At 44.3% G+C, this 16,115-nt stretch overlaps 1 protein-coding gene across 1 annotated transcript; it reads right to left on the reverse strand.

Annotated features, from left to right (window-relative positions):
* Window positions 1–874: 874 nt before the first annotated feature.
* On the reverse strand, window positions 875–14,696 carry RPS15 (ribosomal protein S15). The gene is made up of 4 exons (XM_069646746.1): window positions 14,561–14,696; window positions 12,453–12,538; window positions 11,748–11,982; window positions 875–1,034 (listed from the first exon to the last, which is right to left on the reverse strand). The coding sequence occupies exons 1-4, from the start codon at window positions 14,561–14,563 to the stop codon at window positions 921–923; spliced, it is 438 nt and encodes a 145-aa protein (XP_069502847.1). The 5' UTR covers window positions 14,564–14,696; the 3' UTR covers window positions 875–920.
* Between the last annotated feature and the right edge of the window lie 1,419 nt (window positions 14,697–16,115).

Genomic DNA, 16,115 nt, shown 5'->3' on the forward strand with positions numbered 1-16,115 from the left:
CCTAGTATTTCAGATGTGAGTCTTAAGAGGCACGAAACATGCTTATGAATTTGTCGATGGTTTGATTTGTGCAGTATTCGACAACTTTATATTAATGGTCGGACCGATTTACATTATTTCCCTCCTGCAACTAGTTCTATTGAGTTTCACCTTTTGCTCCCGATGGTCTACTGTACTGATGCGAAGTACACCCGGTCTTTTGGTGTGACTGAGGTGTATGCTTACCTGGTGTCCCGTGTTGTGTGAATTTATTTAGTTAAAATTCCTAGGCAATCAACTTTAAAAAACAAACGCTAAAATAAATCCTGATGCTGGAGAAATGTTCTTAAGTAGCCATTCCCCCACACCCCAATGAAAATGCCATAAATCCAAGTTTCCAAATGCAAATTAAAGCCTGGTACAGAGAAAATAAATATCCACAAAATAAGTAGCTTTACACAATGCCTACATTATTTGGGAAGGAACAGCAAAAAACTGCAACTAACTAGTTAAACATTTTGTGCAGTACTACATGAGGCAGTCTTCAGCGTAAGCCAATTGCAAAAACAGGAAGCCAATATACAGGACTCCCTTTAAAGGACGCAACACATGAAGAGGGACCAAAAACAATACCCTCAAGCATTCCAACAGTTTACAATGTTAAAGACTAACGTCTCCACAATGCTGTACACAATAAAATACCCCAAGTTTGAAATCAGCAGACCAATCTCCAGGGAAACTGATCATGCAGATAACATCTGCAGTGATTAGCTGAGGTAAGTGGACGCAATAGTCCTATTCCATGACTACACATGGAATGTCCATTTGCAAAAACTGCCCGCCAGAGACCAGGAACGATATTGCACTCAACTTTAAATTAAAACAAACACGAGACTCAAGTCGTTACACTTTATTTACACACTCTTCACACGAAGCACAATTTACTTTAGGGGAATGAATCGGGAAGAGTGAGTGGCACCAATACCCGGCCGACCATGCTTCACAGGCTTGTAGGTGATGGAAAATTCACCAAGGTAATGGCCAATCATCTCAGGCTGTAAGAGAAAGAAAAAACAAGTGAGTGGCATTTTGTGACAAACGCAACCTTCAGCCCACTAACAATGGCAAAAGCTACAATTCACTGTAAAAAGCACCTATGTTGCATTCCCAAACAGTACTTCTAGCTTGTTCATATCATGAACGACAACCCCCTCCACCACAGTGCAGCATTAAGAGACCCTAAAAACAAAAGTATTTTATTTCACACAAGGCACACCAAAAGTATTTTGTTTCACACAAAACAACTCGATTGCCAGAAACGGACCAATTTTTAGAATTCTGTGATAGGCATCTGCTTTGACACTGAATTGCCTGCTGAAATCTCAAAGCAGAAGTCAACATAAAAACACATTCTAATTGTTCCCAGCAAGAACTGTGGAGACTGCTGCAGCGCATGGCACATCCGACTGTTCTGCCAGGGCCCATCTGGCAACTCAATTAAGTGGCTCACCACGTTTTACCAGTATGCAGGATCATGGCCCCTTGAGCAGGCACTTTATTTGTGCCGAGCTGAAGCTCGTTACTGGTCAGACAAGACCACTCGCCATGGCTCCTCTAGCTCCATTTCTTCAACTCCACACTTCTCTCCGCACATCCGACGTCTAGTCGCACTACCAGCTGCACCTCCTCCGGACGTATTCTTCCTTTCCCTCTCCTTCCCCCAGATGCTCACGGTTTCCAGAGCTCTGGTTCTCTCTAGGCTGGACTACTACAGCCGCCTCTCAATCTACCTGCTCTAAACCCTCTGCAACTCATCCAAAACAGGACTGCATGACTGGTCCTTGGCCTCAAGCCCAGGAATCGCATCTCTCCGGGACTAAAATCTCTGCACTGGCTCCCAGTGGCGGCGAGGATCAAGTTCAAAACCCTTGCATTGCCCACAAGGCCTACTGGGGTCTGGGACCTCGAGCCGTTCAACTCGCTCTTCCTAAATATCTTCTCTCGAGCTCTTTGCTCATCATTTTCACACCTTGAAACGCTTGTGTATAGGCATGTTCTAAATGCCTATCATATATCCACCTCAAACTCCCTCAGGGTCAGTCACTTCTCCAAACAGCGAGTTGGTGGTAGATCTTTCTTCTGCTGGGGCCTCCCTCTGAACAGCCTCCCGGCCTCTCTGAAACATGAGAACCACCTCTGGTTACAGAAGCACCACAGCCCTTTGCTTCCACTTCCTCTCCTCTGCTGGTCTCTTGACTGGATCTGAAACTGCACTGGTTACCTGGGTACCCTCTGATCTCGGGCCCAGGTCACCTTCCCGCCATTTGCACACCAGCACTGCCTCCTAGGCAACCCATGCACCCAGGAACTGTTCTGTATCCCTACAACCCAGACTAGCACTTGGCAACTGATGGCTGCACTTACCCTTGCACTGGTCACACTTTGTCTTCATTTATCTGTTATCCTATGTATTGCACTATCCCCCCCTGCACTTGAGCGATCTTAATGTCACCCGGCCTAGCAGGATCAATGTCTTCCCCGTTTCCCCTCCCAGGCCTTGTCACATCTTGAAACACGTGTATAGGTGCATTATAAATGCCATATCATGGGAGATTCAAAGCACAAGTAAACACTCGACACAACCAATACCACGATTGCACCATATGGACCTTTATACACATGTGGTTCAGGGTCTACGTTCAGGTATTAATTTCAATTAGTGGCAATCTTTACATGCAAAACAGCGGGATGCCCGACTTGTGTAGCACACCTAACCCAAAGGTAACTGGGAGCTTTGGCACTACCAACATAACCCCCCCCCTCCCCCCGACAATTGGATAAATCTCAGACCCCTCAAATCTTTACCACCACACCAGCACAAATTGAGTAGTGCTGCATGATCTCACCCAGTTATTAACAAGGAGTATTTGTTTCCTGAAATGGGTCCATGGCTCAGTCATTTACAACAATGGGGGTGGGGAAGGGGGCAACAAAGGAACGCAGAGAAACAAGGAAACTGGAGCCATCAGAGGGGTGGGCAATTTGACACCAAGGGAATGTACAAGCAACCAAGCAAGAAAATGGAGAGCAATACACCCAGTCTCAGATAAGGGGTTGGGGGGAAATGGAGGGGGGCATTCCTTGAAGACTCTCCGGAGCTATGTCTCGAGTTACTTCCTGAACTGTAGAGGTGAAGGGCTACTCTGATCTTGACAAGGTTCCAGAATGTTGCTTCCTGCGCCGGCATGTCCTTACATTTCCTCAGTGCAGTGACGGAGACTACAGGGTGACAGCCTGGACAATGAAGCAGCAGAATGCTAAGAGGAAATGAGCTTGCAGTGTGCGCCATGGTCCGGGTGGTGGTATAATTTGCAGAGTCCTTTGAGGAGACAGGCTTGCACGATACCCGGGGGAGCCGGAGTAGTTACCAGAAGGCCTTCCAACGGGGCAATGCCACCAAAATGACCAGGGCTTGGACAGCAGATATGAAGTTCTCAGGGATCTATTTTTCTTCATGGAGAGAAGCTGGTACCAAGCAGTGGGTAGCCTTAAAATTGCACACAGCTAAGGAGAGGTAGCTGTAGTCACGAACTAAAGAAACTTCATGTCGGCTGGAGTGTGCAGCGCTTACGTTTCATAGCAGAGCCAGGGCTGGATATCAGGGTGTTCGTGTTGGACAGCAGTAACAATTCATCCTTGAAAGGAGTTGAGCCCAGGTAGGCACCGAGCATCCACAACTGGATTATTGAGAGGCATACCGTGAGCCTGTGGAGCTCTTCAATGGAGGATATCTAGAGGTAGGTCTGCATACGTGGAGCAAGGAGGGCCAAGAGTGATTACATGTAAAGACTGAAAAACACATGGGTGAGGATGGATCCTTGCGGGAGTCAACAGATTAGGGGTAGATTTGGAGACGTGGAGGAATCCGTTCAAAATAAATAATCAGTGGTGATTAGCAAGTTAACAAGTAGAGGATGCATGCAACAATATAGGTTGTCAGCAAGTGTATAGTCTGTGTTGAATGCTGCAGAGTGATTGAGGAACCAGGACGCAAGGATGGCCAGAGGATTTGAAGGGCATGGATCACTTTGTTGTAGCAGTTTGTGCTGCATCAGGGGCTGAAGCCAGATTGGAAGGAATGAAGGAGGTTTTTGGCATGAGTTGGAGGTCTACTGCTTGCTCAAGTATCTTACCTAGAAGGGGAAGATGGGTAATTGTGCAGTCGATGCAGAGGTCAGGGTCCTGTGTGGGTTTCTTGAGAAGCAGAAGTTGTCCCGTCTTGAGGGGGAAGGAGCCTTTAGCTAGGGAGCTGTTGAGTCTTGAGTGCAGAGGCAGGGAGAATACTGTCAGCACACAATGTGGCATTGACTGATGCTAGGGTGGCTGAGGTTTTCCACAGTAATTTCCTTGAAGGTTGTCGAGGTAGCCGTGTTGTGCAAGATGGGATGTGTAGTTTGGCCAGCAGACACCAGTCGCCCAAATGACAGCACTCATGTTGATATTGTGGAAGAAAGATTAAAGTGTTTGTCCAAAGGAGTGAGGCATGGGTGGACCAGGCAGGGCGTTTGATTGCTTTGTAGAGGGTTCCTCTATTTGTCTAGGCTATGGTGTTTGGATAGTAGTTGGCCTTGGTAGTTGCCCTCAGTTGGTCTTGTAGCACATTCAGCTGGGCATGGTTGGAGGCGCTGCAGGATTTTTGAAGTCTTGTTTTCTGATGGTGCATAAGGTTTAGGCTGGAGGATGAGTGGTTTCACTGCAGCATAGCAGTTGATGTGGATTGTAAAGGTGAGGAGAGTGGTTCATCAGGAGGTAGATCAGTACATGTGAGGTGGAGAATATACACCGCCCCCACGAACAGTCAAAATCCTAACGATATACCAGACCTACATCTGTCACCAGAAAGAAATCACTGACAATCTCCTCTACAAACTGGAATGTGCTGTAGGGCTACTAGGTTTGAGATGCTCCCTCTGCACATCCCACCCGTCCCAACCCCCACAGAATGGCTCCCGACCACAGCTCCACCACTTAGCAATCATGAGATCAGCACCACATGGTTGAGATGTTCAATTTAGGAACACTAATATGACTTAAGGTGGGCACCAGGTTTAACAAAATCCTTATATCAAAGAGTTTTTACAAACAAAATTGAGTACTGCAGAGAATATGTCCCTGATCCAAGGGCACCTTGGAAATACACCAAGAGAACCACCCTAGGTACTGCACACTCAACCATGCGGTCTGAAGACCTTTCAACAACATTTATAACCCAATGTTACATACCACATAAAGCGACAGTGCTAACAGTTTCAAAGATCATCTTTAATATACTAACAAAAATATTTATTTTAAATCAAGGTTAACAATCACAAAAGCCTGTGCATTTGGGACCCAAGTCAAGGAAGCAAATAAGCCCCCCCCCCCCTTAAAAATAGATAACTTTGTTTCTGCATGCATGCTTGCTAAGTGAAAAGGATAAATCATGCATGCTTGCTAAGTGAAAAGGATATATACATATATATATTCATCACTTTACAAATGTGGATGTAAATCCATCGAAATGTTATCTTTAGCTTGTAATGGTACATATCCATTGAAACTTTTCCATCGAATAGCAGTTCGATGAGTTTTCAGATCAAAGTGTTACATGGAGCTGTGCAGTGCTGAAATCTAAGTATTTTGGCACTGGCCAGCTTCATTTATCTCAGTTTTTGTTTTGGGGAGGGGGTTACCCGCCCCCCCCCAATCCAACACTTTCAGTCCTGTGAAGACTGGTAAGAATTGAAATAAGTGACTCGGTTGGATGGACACGCCAGTTGATCGGCTCTTGTACAGAAGTAGACTCATATGCAGCATGGTAGGTTGATTGTTGTCACGGATGCCCTGCTCAGTTAGAGCTGCCCTGTTCAGTTAGAGCTGCCGTTTGAGGCTTCACACCCGGCTTTGAGCACCAGTCCCCGACATGCAGCTTTGAAGTGGGGATGGGTGGTCTACCCTTTTCTATGATGGGTTATCTCCTCTCACAGAATGCCAATTGTAGCATCTCAAATTTGCATTTTAGGACCCGAGTTTCCTAAACGTATTCATGACAAGTGACCCAGCTTGATGCCAGAAAAGTTCACTTTTGCAGAAGCCCCTAAAGTCCCAGAAATCCTGGTCGTGGGAGGGGATGTGTAGTTGTCATTCTCTAGCCTACGTGTAATGGTGTACCATGCTGCTTGAGAGCAAACTACTTTGTCCCTTTTTACCTGATGGTTTTTTGGATGCTAGCGCCAAAATGCCTACCCCTTTCACCAACCTTAACCCCAAGCCTAACCCTTGTCCTACCCCTTACACGAACCCCAATTTTTAAATTAAACAAAAAAAAAAATCCACCGACTGGCCATCAAATTTTATTCAATGAAAATGCATTTCGGCGGAAAGTTTTGATAAATATCGATGGAAATAACTTAGATGAATAGTTTTGATGCAAAGTCCAAATACCTATATTTTGCGATTATTGGAATATAAGCAGTAGGTCTTTCGGCCTCATGGTTTACGCACAGCTATATTGGCCACTGTTACTCCCTAAAAATGGGCAAACACTACAAAATATAAAACGGGGAGTAAATATACTCGCAATAAAAAAAAGCTGACAAGTAGAATCTTGTACCCCCACAGCTATCTATATATAGCTGTGGGGGTAGAAGATTCTACTTGTCAGCTTTTTTTAATGTTTGCCCATTTTTAGGGAGTAAAAGTGGCCAATATAGCTGTTTATAAAACATGAGGCCAAAAGACCTTTAAAAACTGTTTAAGCCAATAATCGCAAAATATAGGTACACATACATACACGGAAATTGGACTTCTATTTTAACTCTCCCCCAAAAATAAGGAGTCAAATAACACATCTACTAATCTTATCTGAAGTACTTTGTACGCAATACCTAGGGTGGTTCTCTTGGTGTCTTTTATGAAACATATTCCCAATGCCACTGAAAGGCTTTAATAAGTAAAATAGCAGCTAGAGTGGGAACGTACTCACCATGTGTTAGGATATTCATAGAGCACAACATTCACTAAGTGCATGTCTTTCGGCACTAGCATCCAAAAAACCATCAGGTAAAGGGACGGAAAGTTGTTTGCTCTCAAGCAGCATGGTACACTCCATTACACGTAGGCTAGAGAATGACAACCACACACCCCTCCCCTGACTAGGTGGTCTGGGACTTAGGGGCCTCTGCAAAAGGGAACAAGGACGGTACAGAATGGGACAAATGGGCATGAATCAAGCCAGGCCACTTGTCACGAATACGTTTAGGAAACTCAGGTCCTAAAATGCAAATTTGAGATTGCTACAATTGGCATAATCCGGATTCTGTGAGAGGAGATGACCCACCATAGAAAAAGGGAGGCCACCAATCCCCACTTCAAAGCTGCCAAAACAAAAGCAGGTCAGGGACTGGTGCTCAAAGCCAGTTGTGAAGCCTCAAACGGCAGCTGTAACTGAACAGGCCATCTGTGACCACAATCAACCCACCATGCTGCATATGCGGCTCTTGTACGATATGGCATTTATAATGCACCTATACACAAGTTCGAGGCGACAGAAGTAGACTATGAACTGGCTGGTCCAGCCAACCGAAAGTCATTTTTTTTTCAATTCTTACCAGTCTTTACAGGACTGAAGCACAAATTCAGGGGTGCCGTGCAGGAAAGCAACAAAGCATCCCCTTTCTCCCAGTGGGCAATATATGCCATTCTAGAAAGGGTGGGGGAGGGGGGTTTGGGGGGGTAAGGGTTGCAGTAGCAGGGATGCCTGCATTCACCCAGAAGCCATTTGTATGCACTATTTACAACGAAGGTGAGCACATGTGCAAGAGAACAAGGCATATCGAGCAAGTACTTTTCTGGCAATACAATGCATGACAGAGCGCACAAGCACATGATGGTGAAAACCTCCAAACAAACGCAATTTTTAGCTTTTTCAATGCTAGATGCAGTTAGGCTGCTTCAGTGCAGTAACTTAAATGACATGCATAAAAGCACCGACTCACTAGCCCATTGTCCCCCTTCCTGCTTCTCAAACATAACGGACGCCAGTACACCAGACCTTGGAATAGCCACACTACACAAACAAACAGAATACTATGTTTACACCCAACATCTCTAGATGCTGACGCACACCTAGAGTGAACCACCCACATAACCTTCAAGAACGCAACTACACACAAGATACCAGATTAACCTACTACTACAGCCACCCACCCATGACTCTGGATCCCTTATGGACATTCTAACCATTGACTGTGTTCGTGATTTGGAGAAGCATTAAAGCATATAACAGCCAAGGCAAGTGTACAGAAACTGTGCATCCTTAGTAGCTATCGACTAGCATTAATCACTACATTTGTATAGCGCAACTAATCACCAAAAGGCATCATCCCATTGCTATTAACTACCTACATCAAACCTAATACTAATTGCATTCTTCTGGGAGACTTGAATGTAGGATTCAACGATAACCACAAAGCAGAAGCTCTTCACTCCGCTCTGAAGGACATGAGCTTCACTCAATTAGCAAATTCCCTCACCCACATCAAAGGGCGAATCCTCGATTGGTTCCCCTCACTCAATATGGATGTCTCCATGGATTCCATTACCCCACTCGATTGGTCAGACCATCATAGCATCTTGTCTACCATTAATAAACTTGAACCTCTCAACTGCCCTCAAAACTCCTATGAAATCAGAAACCTGCACAAACTCACACCAGAAATTCTAGAACCTCAAAAGGCGCTTAGCTCACTACCCACTAATGATAAGTCCCAATTCCATAGCAGATGCTTACCACAACTGTCTCACTACCACCATCATTGCAGTAGCCCCACTCACGACTAAAACAAAGTCAGAAAAACTGTTTCTGGTTCAACGAGGAACTCGTCACACTCAGAACTAAACGTGCCTACGAACATACCTACAGGAAACATCCTTCATCAGAAGCAGATAACAGAACGTACAAAAAAGCCATTATAACCCACAAAGCCAATGCCTGGACCAGTATTGCTGCATCCGATTCAAAAGAAACTCAATTCTAAAGGAATTGGAAAATCCTACACCAACCGCTAACTATATTAACCCCAGCTAAGAGTGGTGTAACACCATCCAAGATGCTCTTGTTGCCAAGATTAACCTTCAAAACAAAATCATAGCTAAAAAACTTCTTGAGGACAAACTAGCCTTGAACAACCACCCGCTCGCCACGAATGATAATGCTTAACCCATCTTCCAGTTCACTCCAGTCTCATAAGAAATTGTGCTCAACATATCCAAACTCAAAGCCTCCAACTGCAAGGGAGACCCCGTCCCTGCTAAAGTTGTGAAATCCTGTGCACATACACCGACACCCATCATAACCAAATTCATAAATGCCTCCTTTGATAAAAACGTGGTGCCAGCTTGCATCAGGAAACCTGGGTCACCCCGCTGCTATAAAATTACAAAAAAATAAAACCGCCTTGACCCCTCTGTTCCCACCAATTAGACCCATAACCACGGACCCATTCCTGCTGAAAATCATCGACAAAATAGCATACAACCAAGTCCAAGCACACCTGGAACAGAACCAACTCCTTGGTACCAGACAATCAGGTTTCCGTCCCAATCACAGTACGGAAACAGCCCTCCTGGACCTCAAAATCCAAATGGACTCAGACACAGGGCAACTGTGCATCCTGCTCCCATTAGACCCATCGGCAGCATTCGATTCGGTGGACCACAACAAACTGCGCAACCCTAGCCAAGGACTTTCCAAGAACACTACCACATGGATCAAATCCTTTCTGCCAGAGCGTACTTCGAGTGTCCATAGGCAAAGAAGCTGCTGATCCCATACCAGTCCCAAGAGGTGTACCGCACCCACTTTCTACAACGCCTACACCAAGCGTCTGTTCGCAACGTTGGATAACATGGGCATCTACACCAACTTGCAGATGACACCCAAATCCTTATCCTCCATCAGGGAACTACATCCAAGAGACACTGACCATAAACAAAGTCTACTCCATAATCCAAAATTGGATAGCCTTAAACAGTCTTCGCCTTAACGATGACAAGACAGATACTCATTGTGGGCTCTCAACCCAAAATAAACGCTCTTTACTCACATCATCCCAGTACTCAAACACGTTAAAACCCTAGGACTTCAACCTCTCCCTAACCAAACACCAGCACCCTCTCATCCTCCACATCTTATACCTCAAAACGCATCTCCCTCAGCCGCCAATTCTTGACACCCACTAATTGTATTACATGATCCTATCAAGATTCGACAATTGTAATGTACTACTTCTAGGCACTACCACAACTAACCTCAAACTGCAGTTGATGCAACACTCGGAATAAGAAAACCTGATTTTGGATATATGTTCTCAAGAGAGCACCATTGGCTACTTATCAAAGCCAGAGTTCATCTGTTTCAAACATAGCACCAAAACATTGGAATTCTCTGCCACTCACCACCAAAAATCAGGTTTTAAAAACTGTTGAAAACATGGCTATTCAACCAACACTAATAATTAAGCCATCTCATCCTGTGTAAATATGTATTATTGCCTAATCATATGTATATATTTTAACGCCGTTCTATACTAGACCGTGCCATTATTTCCATATTATGTACCTGTGCCTAAGTAAATTGCGCCTCACCAGCTATAACAAAGTATGTGCCTTTAAGCTGTCTAACCTCGCCGTGATACCCAAGGGTTTGGGAGAAAAACAAATGTAATAAAATAAATAAAAATAATGGCGCCACCAGTGAATATGTGCCAACGCCTTTCCAGATGTCAAACTCCATAAAATTATCCTATTATCCCACACTCTAGGGCAATTGGCAATAGAGAAACCACTACAAATAGTTAATCTATGCTCAACAAAAAGCTTTTTTTTTAAGTTTTTAAAAAGGCAAATCCGTACATGGGAGAGCAAGCTTGGTTCTAAAGATGAAAAACAAAGTCCACGAAGACAGGGCGGAGAGGAAAGACCGCCCCCCTTGCTGTTATTCAACAGCCAGATACAACCTGGCTGAGCTTGCGGTATACTGGAATCTTGCCTTGCGGAGTAATGCACCGTTGCCCACAACATTAAGTGAAACTTGAAGGAATCTAGGCGCGCATAAGCCTCAGAAGAACACTGGCTCAAAACACGTGTCAGGCTGAGTTGGAACTATTATTTTGCGAACTCACATTGAAAATATCCAACATATGCGCATTGTGAATGTTTTTGCACCTGTATATGTATTGTACTGAGCAGTATACCCACCTGCTGCGATTTGTCTATAATTGCATATAGGCCTTAAATTTGGCTTACACCTTTGCTGTATTAGCGCAATATAAATGCATATAAATATATATATATATATATATATATATATATAACTGTCTACCAATGAAAAGGCTAACATTTTACCAATCTGAGACACCAAGCTTATAAAGCCGCCCAAAAGTGTAGTATTAACCTCATCAAAAAACTCAAAGTAACCAAGCAAAGTATACTGCACCAATTCCACAGCTAACCGCATGCCATATTTTCGAACCATGCCCAGTGAGGGCACCCAATACAAACTTTGTAAAACTCCACGTCTACCTGAAGTTAAGCCTGGTTATTCAGCCACCCAATGTAGATATCAAATGTGCCCGGGAGCTGTCCTGTTAAGAGTGGTTTGCTGCATTTCGATCTAGATAAGTGTGAACTAACTTGTTCTCAGTAGACGGAGGCCCGCTCATCCTCACCTTAATTTCCACCTGGTTGAAGGTCTTGCCATTGTACACTCCCACCATACTGCCCACCATCTCAGGAAGAATGATCATGTCACGCAGATGGGTTTTCACCACCTCTGGTTTCTCCATGGGAGGAGCCTCCTTCTTGGCTTTGCGCAGACGTTTCAAGAGGGAGTGTTGCTTGCGGCGCAATCCTCTGTTCAATCGCCTACGCTGGCGAGCACAATACAGCTGCATGATCTGCTCACTATGGACAAAAATGAGAATTACGATTATTGACCTGCGTGAATAAGAAAGCAGCCAAGAGTGGATTTAGAGTAGATGTATAGGTTTGCCTGAGGGCAGAGGTCCTTATTCATCTCAACTGGGACTGTTACAATTTTAAATGTTGGAGGTTAAGGGTTGACAGTTTAGAAACGTCAGATGGCGTTGGAGCACTTTGTGAAAATTGAGAGTTCTGCTTGTGGTGTGGACATGGTTTCTGTCCTGCAATACATGCCTTGGTGGCAATGGATTTTTAACTAACAAATAAATACCCTAGAACCAAAAAGCATGTTATAGAAGAGAAAGGACATGTGAAGTATTTTGTAGATGAATGCTAACCAAACAGCCATGAGCTGCACTACTCCGGTCTTCAAAACAAGATCCTCGAATATAGCTGCAGCACAGTTTGAAAAGATCCACAAACCCAGATGTTTCATAGGAAATGCGACTTACTGGGACATGTCCAAAAGCTGGTCAAGGTCCACGCCTCGGTAGGTGAACTTCCTGAAGGTTCGCTTCTTTTTCTGTTCAACTTCCGCCTGAAACAAAAACAGCAGAATGCAAAGCATTCGTCTACTCAACACTTGAACCATTAAAACATTAGTGACCTACTCACAGTAACCAGTAAAAAAAAAGTTGCTAGCAAAAATGTCAGTTAAAGTCGGTGAAAATACCCATGCAATGAAAAAGGCGGACAATCATAAACTAGTCAAAACATACAGCTGAAAAGTAGCCAAAAATGTAGTGCTGCTAGGGTAATTGTTATGGTTAAGGAGGGTTTTGTGACTGCATGGTGAGTTAGGATTGGAGAAAAGATTTTGGTTAGGATAAGGGTGGTTGCTGTTGGGAGTATTTGAGAAAGTGTTAGGGTTGGAGTGATATGGATATTGTTAATGGGGTAATGGCTTGGTGTTAAAGATAAGTTGGCGTATGATAAGGGTTGGGATAAATCGAGTGGTTAAAATAAAGTAAACTTTAGGGTAAATGTAGAGTTGCTATTAGGGTATGGTTCGATTTAGAGCCAGAGTTGTGTCATTTGTGGCATGATGGGGAGACCCTGTTGCGTTTCCAATGATTTTGTATTGAGTGAGTGCAAATTAAATGCTTTATCGCACTTAAGGGTTAGGGTTCTGTAATAGCTCTTGGTAATTTGAGTTGAGATTTAGGAACAGAACAGAGAGCGATTGTGGAGGTTTTATTGAAGATTTGGGTCATTATTAGGCTTATAGAATAAGTTTGTGTATTTTTCTTACTGGCAACATTTTCAACAGCATTGAAGGACTCCATTTAAAAAACATTACTTATCGGAGGCTACATTGTCACAACGCTAAATGTTCATGTGGATATTTTTTTTACATACAACGTGTCCCAGGCTAGGCTAACATTTCAGATCACGAACATCTCAGTCCTTGTATCTCTCTCCTGGTCCAGTTATCGCCGCTTGGATAGATGGTACTGATGGGACCTCATGTTTGCAAGTAAAAGCAATATTGGGGAGCCGAGTAGAAGCTTTGACAGTGTACCGCAGGCCTGCCAAATGTAACATCTACTGTGTCACGTTTGTATGCACTATATGGCGTGCCAGGAAAAACGTTACCCCCACCAGGCATCACACAGAAGGTTTTATCCAATGCTCATGATGAATACATCATGTAAATCGGCATCCTTTCCTTCTCGACTATGCCCTTATCCAACCTGGCCTTCCTTTCTCGCGTCTACTGCCACAACAGCCAACTGCTCTGTCACATTTTATTAAGCTGGTGGCATCACTCAAAATGTCACATACACAACTGAAAACTTGCCGGCCGTTACCGATGATTAGGGTTGACAAATACGTATCTAACGCATTGTCAAAACAGCGGTAGAAATAATATATACCTTTATCACCACCATAAGCATTCAGTTTAATCAGCTCTGGTAGGAGTACCACCCCAGTAGGGCCCTTCAAACGCCAGAGCCATTCCAACTCCAAACAATGTAGCTAGCGTTAGTGCCGCAATGACCGCCGCCACAACGCTTCGCACGGTCAACTATCAGGGTTCTCTAACGACCTAACAGTTACATTACTTTACAAGTTTCGGCTGGACGATTTCACTTCTGCATGGGTATAGCCCGTGCACGCCAGGGTTTTAGCAACGCAGCAAGTCCCCGCTATAGACACTTTCCCTCCTTAACCCCTCATGCCACTGGGAATGAGTGAGAAATATGTATCTCTTTCAAATGTCAGTACACTACAGCGAAATTGATGTCTTCTGTGCCTCCACCTACTACACCTTTCCAAATACTTCTACACTCGCTACGTAAAGTACCGGCACAATCACTAACACCCACAGCACTGTCACCAACTAGAGAACCCCATAAGTCGGAAAAGCAAGACATTTCAGAACGGTAGTTTTAAATCCCAAACAGCATCCCTCGGCTATTGGAAACACACGATATAAAGAGTATATCTCTGCGTAGGGTCGTATGTAACAACCCAGCTGAACTCCTGTGCGATGTGTCAAAATCACACGTAGGATGGCGGTTGATAGAAATTTCGGAGAAAGCGGGAGAGTACCCACCATTTTGTCAGGGGCTCCTCAAAAAAGGACAGCTCTCGCGCACGCGCCGTATTATGTCGCGAGAATTGGGAGGAGCTGTTCCGGGTTACAAGTCACATCCGGGGAATTGGTAAACACACGCTCATTTCGACCTTTCTTAAAAATGGCGTTTCATAGAAAGAAAGGAAACACTGCTCTTAAGGCCGGCTGCTATCACGGTTGTTTAAAATGCTCGAAAAAAAATCTTAACTCGGAACGGCGGGTGCAGGGCATTTGGAAAGTGATGAATCAGATGACAGATATACCTGATGTGTCTGAGCTCTAATAGTATTTTACAATAGTGTGCACCTTGAGAGCTGTATGTTTTCATTTTTTTAATAATTATTGTCATATTGAACAGTTTAATGGCATTTTAACACAGACGCACAAACAATACCAAGAACTGCACCATCATCAAGTATAGAGCATACGTGCTGCAATCCATGCAATCCTTGGGTCACAAGCATACCTGCCTACAGATGTTCAAAATCAAAAACCCTGAGATTTATGTCACGGAATGCCACGCCCACAGCTATTCGAGACTCCACCCACCTGCCCCTCCGACATGGTAAAAAAAGAACTTCAAACGCAGGCTGGGTGCTATATACCATATTTGTGGTATATATACTATACTATATACCATATGGAACACACTCCCCAAGACACTCAGAGCAGAACCCTCCTTGTTCTCCTTTCGCAAATCCCTCAAAACCACTCTATTCATATAACCTCACTCTTCACTCCTTATCTCCAAAGCTACTCCCTTCCATCGAAACTCCAAGCTGTACTGTAATCTCTATCTAGATCTAAGAAATGTACTGTGAAATACAATTCTCAATGTAACTATAACGCCTTCCTTTGTATCCAGCAGTGTTTCTGTCCAGCGCCACGATGCCCCTGGACTGATGTGTGCTTTAAAAATACGAATAAATAAAATAATGTACACAATTAGACTCCTCCTTGCCTCATTGCATTTCTAAGGATCCCAACATTTGCACCCATTCCCCATGACCAGTTAAACAGCAGCTAGCATATGTTAAAGGTATTTGTACCGCGCACCGTCACCAACAGAGTTGGTCCCCAGGCGCTCTGGTGGATCTGTAAACGAGAAGACAGGATGGGTTAGTAAGGTGAAGAGGGAGTAGGATAGTGAGAGTAGTGGTGTTCTGTTGGCAGCTTCATCTCTGTATACACTGCGCGCTGAGCTTTGGTGCGAGTATCGGATCGAGGTCCGTCCTCGTGTGCTGTTGGTGCGGCTTATGTGTAGTTGTGGTGTGCTGAAGTGCGTGTGGCTTGCTGTGCGAGAGATGGTTGTGTGAGCTTCTTGGTTAGTCGGTTATATGTTTCAAGCTAATATTCGCGGTATAGCTAAATGCCTAGATTTTGAGAATCCTACATGGTGGGGAGAGGCCCCGGTCCCACAGCACGCCCTGTGTCAGCATGCAAAGGACAGATGTGTACACCACACCCATATCCGAGTGCCCCCCAAAGTTGCAAAGAGGTCTGGGCTTCACAACAAACCACGTCTCACGATACA

Source organism: Ambystoma mexicanum, chromosome 1p (assembly GCF_040938575.1).
Source record: "Ambystoma mexicanum isolate Mex_15411 chromosome 1p, UKY_AmexF1_1, whole genome shotgun sequence".
NCBI lineage: Eukaryota > Metazoa > Chordata > Amphibia > Caudata > Ambystomatidae > Ambystoma > Ambystoma mexicanum.

Bases quoted from the DNA above. Each gene is read 5' to 3' on its own strand.
- RPS15 (XM_069646746.1), bottom strand. The intron at 11,983-12,452 runs GTAAGTCGCATT...TTTTGTCCATAG, and splicing joins CAGCTTTTGGACATGTCCCA to TGAGCAGATCATGCAGCTGT. The intron at 1,035-11,747 runs GTGAGGATGAGC...TTTCTCTTACAG, and splicing joins TCAACCAGGTGGAAATTAAG to CCTGAGATGATTGGCCATTA.